General features: G+C 57.4%; 1 protein-coding gene and 1 non-coding gene across 8 annotated transcripts; both read left to right on the top strand.

Moving 5' to 3' along the window:
* Positions 1 to 13,339, top strand: Map4k2 (mitogen-activated protein kinase kinase kinase kinase 2). Of its 7 annotated transcripts, none has more exons than XM_015478211.2 (31): positions 7 to 72; positions 290 to 380; positions 461 to 525; positions 812 to 867; positions 1,151 to 1,198; positions 1,287 to 1,329; positions 1,683 to 1,755; positions 1,842 to 1,973; positions 2,047 to 2,109; positions 2,409 to 2,490; positions 2,579 to 2,686; positions 3,119 to 3,197; positions 3,290 to 3,348; positions 3,832 to 3,875; positions 3,956 to 3,994; positions 4,123 to 4,156; positions 4,261 to 4,366; positions 4,455 to 4,543; positions 4,619 to 4,660; positions 4,740 to 4,824; positions 4,913 to 4,992; positions 5,071 to 5,131; positions 5,209 to 5,326; positions 10,008 to 10,066; positions 10,136 to 10,239; positions 10,321 to 10,498; positions 12,090 to 12,158; positions 12,261 to 12,347; positions 12,590 to 12,660; positions 12,741 to 12,796; positions 12,896 to 13,339. In XM_015478211.2, exons 3-31 carry the CDS (start codon positions 483 to 485, stop codon positions 12,981 to 12,983), a joined length of 2,196 nt encoding a protein of 731 aa, XP_015333697.1. In that variant the 5' UTR covers positions 7 to 72; positions 290 to 380; positions 461 to 482; the 3' UTR covers positions 12,984 to 13,339. The 7 variants fall into 7 exon arrangements, with proteins under 7 accessions (XP_048645058.1, XP_048645060.1, XP_048645057.1 ...); XM_048789104.1 differs by having other exon boundaries at positions 1,287 to 1,353; XM_048789101.1 differs by lacking the exon at positions 461 to 525 and having other exon boundaries at positions 1 to 72; positions 1,287 to 1,353.
* On the top strand, positions 11,006 to 11,078 carry Trnag-gcc. The gene has a single exon. It is a non-coding gene; the product is annotated as a tRNA-Gly (tRNA).
* Positions 13,340 to 16,558: the final 3,219 nt, after the last annotated feature.

Here is a 16,558-nt window from a genome sequence, read left to right as displayed (position 1 = left end):
CCCTCCGCCTGCAGGCCCGCGACACCGTCACGTCGGAACTGGCCGCCGTGAAGATCGTCAAGCTAGACCCAGGTGAGGGCCCGGGCGGGGCCTCTGCGCTGGAGAGAGGCCGGGCGCGGGCGGGGGCGAAGAGTTGACATTTCTAGACCCCCTGAGAGGCAGGCTCCAGGAGGAGCTGTGGCCTGGCACCTGTCTGGCCGAGGAACAGGCACTCTGCCCATTTTGCAGATGGGGACACTAAGTCAGGGCGACCCTTACCCACCACCCCATGATGCCTTGTGCTCCTCAGGGGACGACATCAGTTCCCTCCAGCAGGAAATCACCATCCTTCGTGAGTGCCGCCACCCCAATGTGGTGGCCTACATTGGCAGCTACCTCAGGTGAGGTTGCTTTATCCTCTGCCCCAGGCAGCCCCCATATGGCCTGCTGTGTGCCCACCCCCAGCTCTGTGTCCCCCCAGGAATGACCGCTTGTGGATCTGCATGGAGTTCTGCGGAGGGGGGTCTCTGCAGGAGATTTACCACGGTGAGGGCCAGGCTCTAGGCTTCAAAGGGCCATGGCCTTCCCCCCACCCCAATATGGGGGAAAGAGAGGGAGTCCAAGATGGACTTGGGCTCCTCTTCACTCCTGACTGGCTGTGTGACCTTGAGAGAAATGCTCTCCTTCTCTGGGCTCAGAATCCCAGACTGTGCTGGGAGGGGATGTGGCTACTACCTCTTGACATAGTGGTGCTTGGTGAAAGCACTGGGTAGTTGGGAGGGTTGCATATCCTGGAGACTCCTGTGTCAGCCCCTCGCCCTTTCCATTTCAGCCACTGGGCCCCTAGAAGAACGGCAGATTGCATATGTCTGCCGAGAGGCACTGAAGGTAGCTATGCCCGTGAGCTACCCACACTCCGTGGAGCCAGCTGACCAGTGGTGGGAGGGTAGAGTGCCTCAGGCAGGGCTGGCCCCAGGGTCTGTGGGTCCTGGAGGGAAGGGGCCTCAGGCCTGTTGCCGGAAGCAGCCCATTTCCCTCTTGGCTCAGTCACTTCCTGTTTGGGGAGTGGGGAGGAGGAAGCGGCTTGGGTGGGGGGCCCAGTCCTGAAAAGGGGCGGAGGGGAGGGGAGAGTACTAGGGGGCTGCCCTCAGGGATGCCTCTTTGTCCCCAGGGACTCCACCACTTGCATTCTCAGGGGAAGATCCACAGAGACATCAAGGTAGGAGTGGACCGAAGGCATGGTGAGGGGGGAGGAGGCGGCCTTGGGGACACCAGACGACGAGATTCTCTCTCCTCCATCCCCACAGGGAGCCAACCTTCTCCTCACTCTCCAGGGAGATGTCAAGCTGGGTCAGTACCGGGAATGCAGTCAGGGTGAGGGTTCAGTGGGAGCCCTGGAAACCACAGGTGCCGGGTTACCGGGGGCAAGCCACTTTACTGCTTGGGCCTCAGTTTCCCCGCTTAGAAACGCAGCAGCACCTCCTACTTGCTGGAAGTTGGATGAGGTTGGTCTCGGTGGAGGCTGAGGCGGGACCAGGCACTCAGTCAGGGATAGAGGGTACCCAGCCCCTCCAAGGGACCTGCCTGGCCTCAGGCCTGTGGCAGCTGTGGCTGGACCTGGGCCACCTGCCCATCTGAGCCTGAGCCCTGGGGTGGCTGGCAAGTGGGACAGAGGCTGGGAGAGCAGCTGTTCTTCCTTGCAGCTGACTTCGGGGTGTCGGGCGAGCTGACGGCATCTGTGGCCAAGAGGAAGTCTTTCATTGGGACTCCATACTGGTGAGGCTGTACCCCGGGCAGAAGGCTGGGCTGTACCCTGGGCAGAAGGGTGGGCACCTGGCCATGCCATCTGTGCTCTCCTCTAGGATGGCTCCGGAGGTGGCAGCGGTGGAGCGCAAGGGTGGCTACAATGAGCTGTGTGATGTCTGGGCCCTGGGCATCACTGCCATTGAGCTGGGCGAGCTGCAGCCACCCCTCTTCCATCTGCACCCCATGAGGTCAGCCTCATACCTGCCCCTCGCCTGCCCCTTGCTCTGCTGACCCTTGACCCTGACCTCCCATCTTCCACAGGGCCTTGATGCTCATGTCAAAGAGCAGCTTTCAGCCACCCAAGCTGAGAGACAAGACACGCTGGTGAGGACCCTCCTCTCCCCGCTGCTGGGACCCCTGACTCCCAGGGCAGGCATGGAGTCAAGAGCCCTGCTTTTCAGGCCCCCACAGACCATTTGAGTGATGGTCTGGGCAAGGGGGACCGGTGTGGACAGGAAAGAAGGGCAGATGACTGGGCTGGAGTTGCTGCCATATCACAACAGCCATGTTGACAGGCAGCTCCCTCCTGGGCTGGCCGTCAGTCCTGGGCTGGCAGGACAGCTGGCAGGATGCCCGACCCGAGGCCTAACCTGGGCTGGGGCGGTGGCTCTTGTGCCCACCAGGACCCAGAATTTCCACCACTTCCTCAAACTGGCCTTAACCAAGAACCCCAAGAAGAGGCCAACGGCTGAGAAGCTTCTGCAGGTAGGAGAAGGGGACGGTTCTGGGGCCTGATGCTTCAAAGCCGGGCCTGCTTGACAGGGCCCAGTCTGATCACCCCTCCATCCTCCAGCACCCATTCACAACCCAGCACCTCCCACGGGCCCTCCTCACACAGCTCCTGGACAAGGCCAGTGACCCCCACCTGGGAACCCCCTCCCCTGAGGACTGTGAGCTGGAGGTAAGTTGAGAGAATGCTGGGAAATGGGCTTTGGCCTGCCCAGGTAAGGAGGAGGTACCCAAGGTGATATCGTCAAGGTCCCTGTAAGTTGCCTAGTTCCAGCACAGAGAGCCTCCCTTCAGCTGAGCCTGCCCATCAGGAATCATTCCCGGCTGGGTCTGGCTTCCCTTTAATAACCACTTGATAAGTTCCTGCCTTGGGCCCAAACTGACCATGACCGTGACTAAGCCTTCTTGCTTTATGTGTGATCCTTGGCAAGTTACTTGACCTCTTTGTGCCAGTTTTCCCATCTGGGAAATGGGGATGCTGTTTTACCTCATAGGAACCTCAGTGGATTGGGGAAATAAAGCACACCCATGGTATAAAGAACCTGGAAGACTTCCTGGCAGCGGGTGAGGCCCCCAGGTGTCCATCATGCTTGTTCTTTTTTAGACCTACGACATGTTCCCAGACACCATCCACTCCCGGGGGCAGCACGGCCCTGCTGAGAGGACCCCCTCCGAGATCCAGTGTGAGTCCTCTGGCAGGGAGACACGGCTCAGATTAGGTGTGGGGGGCTCAGTCCTAAGCTGTGCCCCTCACCCTGTACTCTGGGCCCCCCAGTTCACCAGGTGAAATTTGGCGCCCCACGCAGGAAGGAGACGGACCCCCTGAATGAGCCGGTGAGGGGTGGCTGCGGGAGGGGGACAGCCCGGGGGGGGGGGGCCGACTAGGCTGAGCACCTCAGCAGGGCCCCAGGGGCCAGGGGCTTCTTCTGGGGCCAAGTTCTTTGCTCAGTGGGCTGGAGTGTGGCAAGATGACCATACCTGTCTGAAAAGGGGCCTGTCACAGAGCCGACCCCCGTGCTACCTGCCCCTGTCAAGCCACGCTTCCCAGCATCTGTCACTGATGTGTCACTGAGGTCTCTGCTGTCTGTCTCCGTCACCATCAGAAGCTGTCTTGCATCTAGTGGCCCTCCCTAAGCCATCCTCTGCATGTCTGTCCCTTTCTCCTTCCTGTTTGTCACACTCACCATCTCAGGCCCTCTGTCTCTTGCCTGCTATGTTTGCACTTTCCATCTGTCTGTCGTCTGTCCGGCAGTGTCTTGATCACTCTCTGCCCCTCTCCCTCCGCCTGCCCCATCTCTCTGACGCGGTTTCCCCCAGTGGGAGGAAGAGTGGACGCTGCTGGGAAAGGAGGAGCTGAGTGGGTGAGTGACGGAGGGGAAGTCACGGGGTGGGGGGTGGGGACAGCGGTGAGGCTGACCTCTGACCCCTCTCCCTCCACCAGGAGCCTGCTGCAGTCAGTCCAGGAGGCCCTGGAGGAAAGGTGAGGGGCTGGTGGCCCCTAGTGGTCTCCCTCCAGATCCGCCTAGTCCTGGTTGCTAACCTCGGGTGGGCAGGGCAGGGACAACCAGGCCCGTCTCACACTCGCTGCTCTTTGCTTTGTCTCTGCAGAAGCCTGACCATTCGGCCAGCCTCCGAGCTCCAGGTGCGGAGTGGTGGGAGAAGGGCTGGGGAGTGGGAGAGTGTGCAGAGGGGTGATTGGGCTGGGGCAGGGTCATCTACTAACAGCCGGCTGGGGCCTCTTGCCAGGAGCTGGACTCCCCAGATAATGCCATGGGAACCATCAAGCGGGCTCCATTCTTGGGGCTGCCCCCCACTGAGCCCACAGTTGAGGCCCCTCTGCCCAGCCCCCCAGGTGAGTCCTGGGCTCTGGAGGTCAAGGAGGCAGAGGCAGGCCCAGGGCGAGGGTAAGGGCTGGAAATCACTGTGGCCTGTGCCTACAGGAACCCTGGCCCCAGCTCCTCCTGGCCCTGGCAGCCCTCCACTCCTGCCCACTGCCTGGGCCACCATGAAGCAGCGGGAAGATCCTGAGGTGAGGGGCCTACATGGGGGTGGGGAGGTAGGCCGCGGGGCTCACCTCAGCCCTGACTCTCCCCCTCCCTCCCAGAGGTCATCCTGCCATGGTCTCCCCCCGACCCCCAAGGTGCACGTAAGTGTTCGCCCACAGCCCCTGCAGCCCTGCTCCCCACTGCCCGCGGCGCCCTCACTGGCCCTCCCTGCCTCTGCAGATGGGTGCCTGCTTCTCCAAGGTCTTCAATGGCTGCCCCTTGCGGATCCATGCTGCTGTCACCTGGATTCACCCCGTTACTCGAGGTAGGCCAGGTCGGGGGAGAGGCTTCACCTGGATCCGGGGCTTGAGCCAGGGGGGCGTGGCCAGCCTCTGACCTGCCCCGACCTGCAGACCAGTTCCTGGTGGTGGGGGCCGAGGAAGGCATCTATACCCTCAACCTGCACGAACTGCACGAGGACACGCTGGAGAAGGTGAGGTCGGCCAGCTGCGGGGGGTGGAGGCCCTGGGCCCTGGGGCTGACCACCTGTCCCCTGCCTCTGTGGCTCCAGCTCATCTCGCACCGCTGCTCCTGGCTCTACTGTGTGAACAATGTGCTGCTGTCACTCTCAGGTAGGAGGTGGGAAGTGGAGGCGGGAGGAGGGATGCCACATTCATCCTCTCTGAGGCCGCCTCCTCCCTCCCTGCAGGGAAATCCACGCACATCTGGGCGCATGACCTCCCGGGCCTGTTTGAACAGCGGAGACTCCAGCAGCAGGCCCCCCTCTCCATCCCCGCCAATCGCCTCACCCAGCGCATCATTCCTAGGTGAGGGCTGTTGTGGTCTTAGATATGTCACTTAAACATGTCACCTCCCTGAGCCCCATTTTCCTCCTGATTAGTAGAGTTGGTGGCCTCTCCTCCCCTTGCCCCAGGCTTCTTGGGAGGCAGGAAGAGGACAGTGCAGATATGAAAGGGCATTTGTGGATGGTGGGGCTGTGGCTCAGGATGTGGGGCTTTGTCCCACCGATTAGCCTTCATGGAGCACTTCTGCTGGGCTTGGGGACATAAGTCGTCAAGCGAGTCCTTGCTTTCCAGAAAGAAGGGAGATGCATACGGGCGGCAGACAGTTAGCAACCAGGACTAGGCGGATCTGGAGGGAGATCACTAGGGGCCAGGAGGCTTCAGTGAGACCAGGCGAGCTCGTAGGGTTTCAGAGTGCTGGAAGGTTCCAGGTGGCCCGGGTAGGGATTCCAGGCAGAGAGGAGAGCGGATGCAGCCTGCAGACCTGGGTGCTCTGAGTTTGAGTCCAGGAGCTGAGGAAGCCCCCAGAGGGCCGAGCCCATCCTCTGCCTTCTGTCCCAGGTTTTGGGATTTGTCTGACTGGTGGCAGCGTTGGCAGCATGTTATTATTACATTTTATATTATTTTATTTTATTGGAACCAGGGATTGAGCCTAAGGGCACTTACCCACTGAGCCCATCCTCAGCCCTTTTTTGGCATTTTAGGGTCTCACTGAGTTGCTTAGCGCCTTGCTAAGTTGCCAAGGTTGACGTGAACTCTCAATCCTCGTGCCTCAGCCTCCTCCTGAGCTGCTGGATTGCAGGCGTGCGCCACCAGGCCCAGCTATTGTTTATCTTTTTGAGTTAGTGTCTCCACTCGGCATTGTGGCACAAACCTGAAACTCAGCGGTTTGAGAGGCTGAGGCAGGAGAATGGCAAGTTCCAGGCTGGCCTCATCCACTTATCAAGACCCTGTCTCAAAATAAAATTTAAAAACGGCTGGGGGGAGCTGGGCACGGTAGAGCACCAACAAAAGTAGAAAATGGGGCTGGGGGTAGGGCTCTGTGGTAGATCACCCCGGGTTCGATCCCCAGAACCACAGAAAGAGACAGATAGGATCTTGTCATGTTGCCCAGGCTGAGCTCAAACTGGCAGTCTTCCCACCTCAGCCACCATGTCCAGCTACTGTCAGCATTTTAAGAGGACCCGTCTGTGGGCCCATCAGGATTCTTCCTGCTGTAGGTGATTCACCTCACTGGCTTAAGCACAGAAAGGAGTTGAACAGCTCGTGTAACTGAAAGTGCAGGAGTCATGTGGGCTTCAGGCTCAGCTGGATCCAGGCTTAAATGGCACCAGCAGGATTCAGTTTCTCGGCTTTGTTTCCTCTCGTTGCCTTTATTCTGAAGCTGACTTTCTTGTCAGGTGCTGGCCGCCCACAGGCCTAGGCCAGCGTTCTTCTAGAACCAGGACCGCCATTTCTAAGGCATCCTCACAAAAGCACCAGGGCTGATTGGCATTTTTTTTCCAGCTTAAGTGCCTGCTCACCCCTGATCCAGCGTCTGGGGCCAGCGGGTGAGGAGCGCCAATGGCCAGGCCTGGGTCACCGTCACCTGTCCACTCCAGAAGACTGGGGGTGGTAGAGGGGGCTCATTAGCCCCACGCAGAGGAACATAGGGTCCTCTTGCCAAAAAGAAGAGATACTGGGCGGATAAAGACCAGGCACATCTGCTGGAGGGCTGTGGTGGACAGTGGGAGGGTGAATCGGAGGAGGGGAGGTGACAGCTGGAAGGAGGCTGGTGCGGTGGCCCAGGGCGCAGGTTGGGCTAGGCCCTGGTGAGGGCCGGATGGCTGGAGCCATTTAGGAGGTGGAGTGGCAGAGCCTGGGGGCTGGTGGGGGAGCAGATCGCCTAGGCCACTAGTGTTGACACTGTGCGCGTGCCATGTACTGTTCTGGGACCTCTGCGTTAAAGGGACACTGCCCCTTGTCCCCACATCACTTGCTTGTGGTGGGAGGCAGACGATAGGCAACCAGAAAACGGAGGCTGTTTGGGAAAAGAGCGGGCGGAGGAGGGCCGGGCCGGTGCCAACCCTGGCTTTGGTTTATCATTTTGTCTTTGAGTCGTGGGAATTGGACCCAGGGCCGAGCACATGGTGGGAAAGTACTTTTCCACTGAGCCACATCCCTAGCCTGCCCTTTTTACTTATTTGATTTTAAAATTTATTTTTTATTTTTATTTTTTTTCGTACAAGGGATTGAACCCAGGGGCGCTTTAGCACTGAGCTTGGTCCCCAGTCCTTTTTCACTTTTTATTTTGAGACAGGGTCTCACTAAGTTACTGAGACTGGCCTCGAACTTGTGAGCACCTCCTGCCTCAGCCTCCTGAGTTGCCACCGCACCCAGCTCGCTCAGCCTGGGGCTTTAACCAGGTGCTCCGAGAGGCCCCTCTGGTAAAGTGCAAAGACCTGGAGGAGCTCAGGGAGCCGGCCCTGTGGCTCGTGGGGACAGCAGAAGTGGGCCTGGCCTGCCCGAGGAACAGCAGGGCAGTCTGAGTGGCCAGGAGGATGGCGTGAACGGGAGGCCATCGGGGCGGGCCCTGTGGCCACAGGGAGGCTTTTGCCGGTGACTCAGAGAAGCCCGGGGGCCACTGGCGAGGAGTCGCACCTTGAGGGCTCCAGGGACTCTTCAGCTCGGAGTGCAGGAGAGGCTGAAGTGGGTGAGGGTACAAGTGGGGACCTGTCTGGAGGCTGTCACGGGGCAGGTAGGAGGTGATGGTCGGGTGGACCCGGGTGGCAGTGGAGGAAGTGAAAACCGGTCCCATTCTGGCAGTTTTGCAAGTTGAGCCAACAGGATTTCCTGATGACAGACGGTGGATGGAAGAGAGAGGGGGTCAAGGTGGGCCCCAAGGCCTTGGCTGGGCAGTGGGAAGGATGGAGCTGTCATCAGCCGTGGGCGTAGCAGGTTTCAGAGGGAGCTGAATTCAATTTTGTCACGTTAACATGCTTATTCACATGCTGTAATCTCAGCTGCTTGGGAGGCTGAGGCAGGAGGATCACAAGTTCGAGGCCAGCCTGGGCACCTTCGCAAGACTCTGTCTTAAAAAAAGAGGGGCTGGGGGTGTTGCTCGGGGCTAGAGCACTTGCCTAGCGTGTGTGAGTCTCTGGGTTCAACCTCCAGTACCACTAACTTAAAAAAAAAAAAAAAAGGCGCTTATTTGCCGTGCAAGTGAGATCTCGTTGGTTCATGGCTGGAGGGTGCTGGTGCTCTAAGGAGAGCAGGCCAGGCTGTGGGCTCAGTGGATGGTTCTAGAAGCTGGTGCGCCAAGCAAGAAGGATGGGGCCAACCAGGCCAGTGGCAGCACCAGCTGGGGACTGGGAGGGCCAGGTCCTTCCTGTGGTGTTCCCTCGAGTCCCTGGGACTGCACCTGGTGCTCAGTGGCCTCAGGGCCTCCCTTCCTGAGCTGGGTCAGCAAGGGAGCCTCTGCTTTGGCCCTGGACCTGCAGGAAGCAGACCACTGGAGCTCCTACGAGCCCCGCATCTGTGGGAAACCGCAGAGTCACAGGGTCCACTCGGAACGTGGAGGAGGGAAAACCATGGTTGTTTGGAGGAAAAATCAAATACAAAATAAATGCAGTGTCCCGCCCGAAGGTCAGCTGGAGAAGAGTGAGAGGAAGAAGGAGGGCAGAGGGCAGGGAGGGGCAGACGCCAGCTTCCTCCCAGGGGCCTGCATCCTGGCAGAGGTGCAGACAGGGCCTGGCCACTGGATGGAGGTGGCAGGGCCACAGGTAGCCCTGTTCCCCAGAGGAGGAAACAGGCTCAGAGGGTCCCCTGGGGGTTGGGGAGCTCCCCATGATCAAGGCAAGCACCCCTTTAATGACCACCCCCACCTCTTCTCCCAGGCAACAAGACAGACCACCCACTGGTCCTGCAGGGCTGTAAAAGGCATGCCATTTGCTATTAGAAGTCCTTGCCCTTCCCTGGGCCTGTTTGCCCATCTGTGAAATGGGCCACGTGTGCTCTGTGCAGTGTGGGAGAATCAGATCTCACCTCGATTCCTGACCCTCCATAATCTCTTCACTTCTATATGCCTTGCCTTTGCCTAAAAAGGAGGTACAGTGACTCAAAACAGCAGAGAAGTAATGATCCTGGGTGCAAGTGCCCCTCTGCATTAACTCATTTAAGCCTTGCTATGAGCCTTTGAGGTGGGCTCCAGTGATATGCCCATCATACAGATGAGGAAATTGAGGCACAGAGAGGTGGAGTAACTTGTCCAAAGCCACACAGCACTAGGTGTAGTTTTGTGATCCAAACTCCCCCAGAGTCTATGGGGACACTGCATACTAGACAGACACAACAGGGCTGTAGATCCTCTGTCCCTTCCAGCTGTGAAAAGCAAGTTGCTTTGCCTCTCTGAGCCTCAGTCTTCTACCTGTAAAGTGGGAAGATGAGCCAGAGCGAGGTAATGCATGCCTGTAAATCCTAGCAACCCAGGAGGCTGAGGCAGGAGGATTGCAAGTTCAAGGCCAGCTTTGTAATTTAGGGAGACCCATCTCAAAAAATATGAAGGCCTGGGGATGCAGCTCAGTCATAGAGCACCCTGGGTTTAATCCCCAGAACTGGGAAAGAAAGAAAAAGGCAGGAATGTGATACTTGCCACCTCTTGAGGATCCGAGGGGACCTTGCCCACGGACAACTCCCCACACAAATGTCCTGGTTGTCACTCCTACAGGCGCTTTGCCCTATCTACCAAGATTCCTGACACCAAAGGCTGCCTGCAGTGTCGTGTGGGTAAGAGCTGGCTCGCGCGGCCTGGAAGTGGGTGAGGCCTAGCCCCCGCTGACCCCCGTTTCCCCGCAGTGCGGAACCCCTACACGGGCGCCACCTTCCTGCTGGCCGCCTTACCCGCCAGCCTGCTCCTGCTGCAGTGGTATGAGCCGCTGCAGAAGTTCCTGCTGCTGAAGGTGCGGGTCCCGGGGAGGCTCAGGTGGGTGGCAGGGGACCTAGGGGAGACACAGAGACCCAGGCATCCCTGCCGCCCCCAGAACTTCTCCAGCCCCCTGCCCAGCCCTGCTGCCATGCTGGAGCCGTTGGTGCTGGAAGGGAAGGAGTTGCCGCAGGTGTGTGTGGGAGCTGAGGGGCCCGCGGGACCTGGCTGCCGTGTCCTTTTCCACATCCTGCCCCTGGAGGCTGGCCTGACCCCTGACATCCTCATCCCACCTGGTGAGTGGAGGGCAGGGCTGCTGGGTGGGCTTGGGGTGTACGTATGTGAGAGAGCGGGGAGGAAGAGAGGACCAGGTTCTGAGATCTCCAAGCAGGATGCCAGGTGAATGAGTCAGAGGTGGGGCACAGCAGAGCCAGAGGTGACTCCACAGAGACCTCGCAGCCTCCCGGTAACGTGCTTCAGCTTGGCTTCCATCAAAGACTTCGTTAGACTGAACCGGGTGCCATCAGGGTGTCTGTAGGCACAGCTACTTGGTAGGCTAAGGTGGGAGGATTGCTTGCCCAGGAGTTTGAGGCCCTCTTGGGCAGCATAATGAGATCCTGTCTCAAAAACAAACAAACAAACAAAGCAGAGAAGGAAGCTGGATGCATGGTTCCCGCCTGTGATCCCAGTGACTTGGGAGGCTGAGGCAGGAGGGTCACAGGTTCGAGGTAAGCCTTAGTAATTCAGTGGAGGCCCTCAGCAACTTAGCAAGACCCTGTCTCAAAAATAAATAAGGGAGGGGCTGGGGTTGTGGCTCAGAGGTAGAGCGCTCACCTGCCATGTGCGAGGCCCTGGGTTCGATCCCCAGCACCCCATAAAGTAAAATAAAGTCATTGTGTCCACCTAAATAAACAAATAAGGGAGTTTCTGTTGTAGCTCAGAGGAAGTGCGCTTGCCTAGCATGTGTGAAGCACTGGGTTCGATTCTCAGCACCAAATATGAATAAATAAAATAAAGGTCCATCAACAACTAAAAAATATTAAAAGTAAATAAATAAATAAATGAGGGGCTGAGGTTGTAGCTTGGTGGTAGTGCGCTTGCCTAGCACGCGAGGCACTGGGTTCCATGCTCAGCACCACATTAAAAAAATAAACAAAATAAAGGTATTGTGTCTATCTACAAGTAAAATTTTTTTTCTCTCTTAAATTTAAAAATAAATAAATAGAGCTCGGTGGTAAAGCAAACCTCTGGGTTCAATCCCCAAAACCAGAAAAAGGGGGTGGGGTAGGGTTTCCTTTGTTTGCTTTCATTAGACCAAAGGGCATGCAGCTGAGAAAAAAGTGGTTGACATGCTCAGGCTGTGGCAGGGGCCGTGGGAAGCAGCAGGTCTGGGGGCGGGGGGCAGGACTAGAGGCCTCCATTTTCAGCAGGGAGGCAGGACGCTGGGCATGGAGACAGCTCAGGGCAGTGGGTAGGCACATGTGGACTGAGGCCCGCTGGGCAAGATCCTGGCCAGAGGCCTCACTTGCAGGATCTCACTGCAGATTGTCACAGCCACCCTGCAGATCAGGTGTCCTCAGGCCTGGGTTACCAGGAAGAACCAGAGCTCAGAGAGGCACAGTGACTTGTTCCAGGTCACATGGGAACTGAGTCTTAAACCCGGTTTGCCCAACTAGAGCTCTCCCTGGGATGCCTCCTCTGGCCCCAGGAGCCCAAGGACAGGTCCCTTACCTTGTCTGAGTAGATGAGGTATCTTGTCCCCACTGGTGGTATGAGGCTGGAATGCACTCATGGCCAAGGGCTGTCTGGTGCATGTCCCCCGTGTTCTCTGGGGGTCAGAGCAGGCTGGTGGCTCAGCCAGGCCCTGTCTCCTCTCTCTGCCCACAGAGGGGATCCCAGGCCCAGCCCAGCAGGTGATCCAGGTGGACAGGGATACAGTCCTGGTCAGCTTTGAACGTGAGTGTCTCTGGGACTAGGGCTGGGGGCAGCAGAGAGCGGTGTGAGGAGGCTGTGTGGGGCTGCCTTCCTGGAGGGAGGCCCACCATCCCCCCTCTGCAGGCTGTGTGAGGATCGTCAACCTGCAGGGCGAGCCCACGGCCACCCTGGCTCCTGAGCTGACGTTCGACTTTCCCATCGAGACTGTGGGTGAGTGAGCCAGAGGTGGGCCACAGCAGTGTCCCTGACTCCCAGCACAGAAAGTGGCCCAGGGCCTGGGGCTAGCAGTGTGGGGAGGAGGCAGCATCCCTGGCCCCTCTTGGAAACCACCCTGGTCACCTAAATTCAGTGAGGACCTCTGTGGTCCAGACCTGTGTCCTGGTGGGGCTGTAGGAGCCAACTGCCTGAGGTCAGGTGGGGGCTGACGGAGCCAACCCCCCGCCCCCCGCCAGTGTGCCTGCAGGACAGCGTGCTGGCCTTCTGGAGCCATGGCATGCAAGGCCGCAGCCTGGACACCAACGAGGTGAGTGGGACTGGGACTCGGATGTCCCTGCCCCTTTAGAGAGGATCTGAGGGGTGGTCTTAACACCCTTTGTCTCCCAGGTGACCCAGGAGATCACAGATGAGACAAGGATCTTCCGAGTCCTGGGGGCCCACAGGTAAGCGGGGACACCCAGCCTCCCCTTCAGAGGCCCCTGAGGCAGAGGGAGGATGGACAGGCCTCTCCCCTGCCCCACTCACCGCTTGTGTTCCCTCAGAGACATCATCCTGGAGAGCATTCCCACCGACAACCCAGGGGCACACAGCAACCTGTACATCCTCACCGGCCACCAGAGCAGCTACTGAGTGGCCTCCCTGCTCTTTTGGGCCACTGGGCTCTTCCCAGATTAGAGGAGCCCAGGCGTCGGCTCTGCTGGAGCCGGGGGTACACCCATCCTGGGAGGTGTCACGGCTGGGTGAGCAGCAGAGCCCCCCAGGCCTTAGCAATAACTGGACCAGAGGAAGCTGCTGTCGCCTCCCCTGCCCCATGGGTAGCTCCATCCCTGGCAGGGGACCCTGGGCAGGAGGGGGCTCCTCTGCCAATCCATTCCATTTGTTCACATTTCCTTTCCGCTCTTCCTGCCAGGAGCCCCCCGGCTCTGCCCTGGGGAACGTGTACTTGAGAGAGTGCTGTTGGTATTAAAGCTGGTTGGTTTACCCCACTGTCCCTCTGGCTGTGCGGAGCTGAGCCCGCCTCATCTCCTTCCTCCTCTCTCCCCGCATCCGGGTGGGCACCTGGTTCTTCCCGTGTATGCTCCATGGAAGGGCAGGGCCACCAGAGTGCTGGGAGTCCCGTGGCCCTAGCAGCCACCTCAGGGGAAGTGCTACCCTCAGACTGGCAGCTTGACACCTTCACCCCAAAGACTCATGCAGGGGAGGGGCCTGAACAAGGGCCTGTCATCCAGGGCAGCCCTGCTCCCTGTAGCTCTCACCAGGAAGGGCACCCCAGGGCTGCTGCCCATGGAGACAGCTGTGTGACCTGGGCTCTCCCACTCCTACTAACCACAGTGTCCCGTGTCAGGCCAGAAACGTTACCCGTGGCCTTCAGGTTAGACTGGGAAGATTGGCCCGTGACCATCAGCACACACTCCCAAGGTAGCCCCAGTGCCAGGCTCTCAAGTCACCACTGGATGAGGACTAGCCCTCAGAGCAGGGGCCGTCCTTGCTGGGCACAACTCAAGAGCTCAGGTGTCCTCCTGTGGCTCAGTTCGACTTTACCTTGTTCTCCTACAGTCACCAGAGTTCCCCTCAGAGGGCTCTGGGTGACCGAGCCAGGGATCCTGTTGCCCAGGTGCTGAGTGGCTACTTGTGACAAGAGCCTTTGCGCACAGCAGGCCATGGAGGCAGGACGGGCGCCCTGAGGGAGGGTTTGGGGGCACAGGCAGATCTCGGGGGAGAGCTGGAGCAAAGGCCCGGGCTCAGGTAAAGGTGAGTGTTGGCACTGGACCTGCACACCTGGGGGACAACAGTTAGTGCCAACTCAGTAAAGCTATGGGGGGAGGCAGGACAGGGCAGTTCCTGTGAACAGACTTGCGGTCCTTGTTGTCACACTTGTCCCCTTGTCCACCCTCCAGCAGAGCTCTGACTGCTGTTTCCAGTGACTAGCAAGGGAATGGGCCCTAGGCCAGGTGAGGGGTACATCCCACATTACTGGTGAGACCCATAGGATGGTGAGAGGCACCTTCCAGCTCTGAAAGTTGATGCCCATCAAGGGATACCTGATGGGATAAGAGTGGCAGGGTAGGGGAACAGTGTGTCCCCAGCTTCCACCTGTCCAGATATCTTGGAGGTTTGCCAGACGTAGGTGGGTGAAGGTGAACTCCCACCCTGCAGAGGCTCACGCCCCAGGGTGCAGGTGCCCTCAGAGCAACAGGCAGCAGACAGCGCCGCCTTGTGGCAGGCCGTCCAGCCCTCAGTTTGGACCTGAAGCCGAGGTGTGAGGTGGGGAGTCCCATCTCATGAAAGGCAAGGCTATGAGCCAAAGAATGGCCAAGAAGCCGGGGAATATATACTAAAAATGTAATCTTTATTTATGTGTTTGTTTATACACAACCTTTGGTCAAGGCACATAATTTGTTTTTCAAATGCAACAATGAAAAGTGTCCCTTTCACCTAACTGCCAGCTCCCCAGTCTCCAGTCACTTAAAAAACACTTTTAGAAGTATTTATACATAGGTTAAGTGTTTCAGTATGCTTTATCCACACCCCGCTGCTTCCTTATACACATGGTAACATACTCTGTGTGTTATACTGACCTTGCCCTTTTAAAATACATCCTGGAAGATCTTTCCATTATCTATTTTGCCCTTTGTTGTTTTTTTTATAGCTGAGGGTGGTCCATGGTATGGGTTTCCGTAACCAATGTTAATGAACTGTAACTGGATACCTACTGATGGAAAATTATGTTGTTTCTACTGCTTTGATATTAAAACAATGCTGCAATAAATATTCTTATGTCAGTGCCACTCAGCACAGTCAGGTGTCTCTGGAGAATAAACTCCTGGAAACAGCATGCTGGGCCAGAGGTGGCTGTGTTTGTCATGGTGAGGGCCATTGTCAGATTGCCTCTGTGGACAGAAACCTGCAGAATGGGGAGACCAGCCTCTTTAAGTCTCAGTGTGGATAAGGAAGAGATCTGGTCATCTCAGTTGTTCAGGGAACGGGCCCTTACCAGAAGTGTATCTGGTGGTGATGGACGAGGGGGAGAGACCCCTTGATGTGTGGCTGTTTGCTGTAGGTGCATGGGGTCCCCAAGAGGAGTGAGTATGACGTGGTGCAGAGGATGTTTCTGAGCGGGGCCCTTGACTGGACAAGCAGCCTTACTTGATGAGCTCGAGGTTCCCTAAGGTAAACCATGTCTTAAACTGAAGACGGGGTTGCTGGGAGGCCTGGAGTACCGAGACATGCGCCTGCAACACCACAGGTGAACCTCAGAGATTAAAACAGAAGTGTGTCAAATTATAGAGTGCGACAGCATGCTGTAAAGCTTAAAAATAAGCAAATGAAACCATCTACTGTTTGGCCATGCATACCCATGACGAATATATCAAAAATCATGGGAGGAGGCTAGGCATGGTGGCACACACCTGTACCCCCAGCAACTCAGGAGGGCGAAGCAGGGAGAGTCCAAGTTCGAAGCTAGTCTGGCCAATTTAGGAAGAACCTGTCTCAAGTCTAAGGAAGGTAAAGTACAAAATTCGAATGGCAGCCTGTTTGAGGGGAATGGAGATGGCACAAAGAAGGACCCAGGAATCTGCAAAGGGATTGATTGGTCATGTTCTGGCTCTCGGGGAGGGTGGGGGTTGGAGTCACAGGGTGTGCAATGTCCAACTCAGTTTCTAACACATTAGATGCCACACGTCCTTTTGTATCAAATGTGGAAATTTTTTGTTTTAAGTCATGCAAGGCAGTGCATGCCCGTAATCCCAGCAACTATGGAGGCTGAGGCAGGAGGATCACAAGTTCAAGGCTAGCCTCAGCAATTTAGCAAAGCACTGTCTCAAAAACTGTCAGGCACGGGGGTGCACACCTGTAATCCCAGCGGCTCAGGAGGCTGAGGCAGGGGGATCAGGAGTTTCAGGCCAGCCTCAGCAACCCAGTGAAGCCCTGTCTCAAAAAACAAATATATAAATAAATAAAAAAGTCTGGGGGACTGGGAATGTAGCTCAGAGGTAGAGCATCTCTGGGTTCAATCTCCAGTACCCAAACAAAACACAAAACAAATTATGGGGGCTGGGGATGTGGCTCAAGCGGTAGCGCGCTCGCCTGGCATGCGTGCGGCCCGGGTTCGATCCTCAGCACCACATACCAACAAAGATGTTGTGTCTGCCGAAAACTAATAAATATAATTAAAAAAAAAAAAAAATGAGCTACCATTTAAA

The sequence above is a fragment of the Marmota marmota genome, unplaced genomic scaffold (genome assembly GCF_001458135.2).
Source record: "Marmota marmota marmota unplaced genomic scaffold, marMar, whole genome shotgun sequence".
In the NCBI taxonomy this organism is placed as follows: domain Eukaryota; kingdom Metazoa; phylum Chordata; class Mammalia; order Rodentia; family Sciuridae; genus Marmota; species Marmota marmota.
Note: the sequence above shows the minus strand (reverse complement) of the source record. Positions and strands in the feature narration are given on the sequence as shown.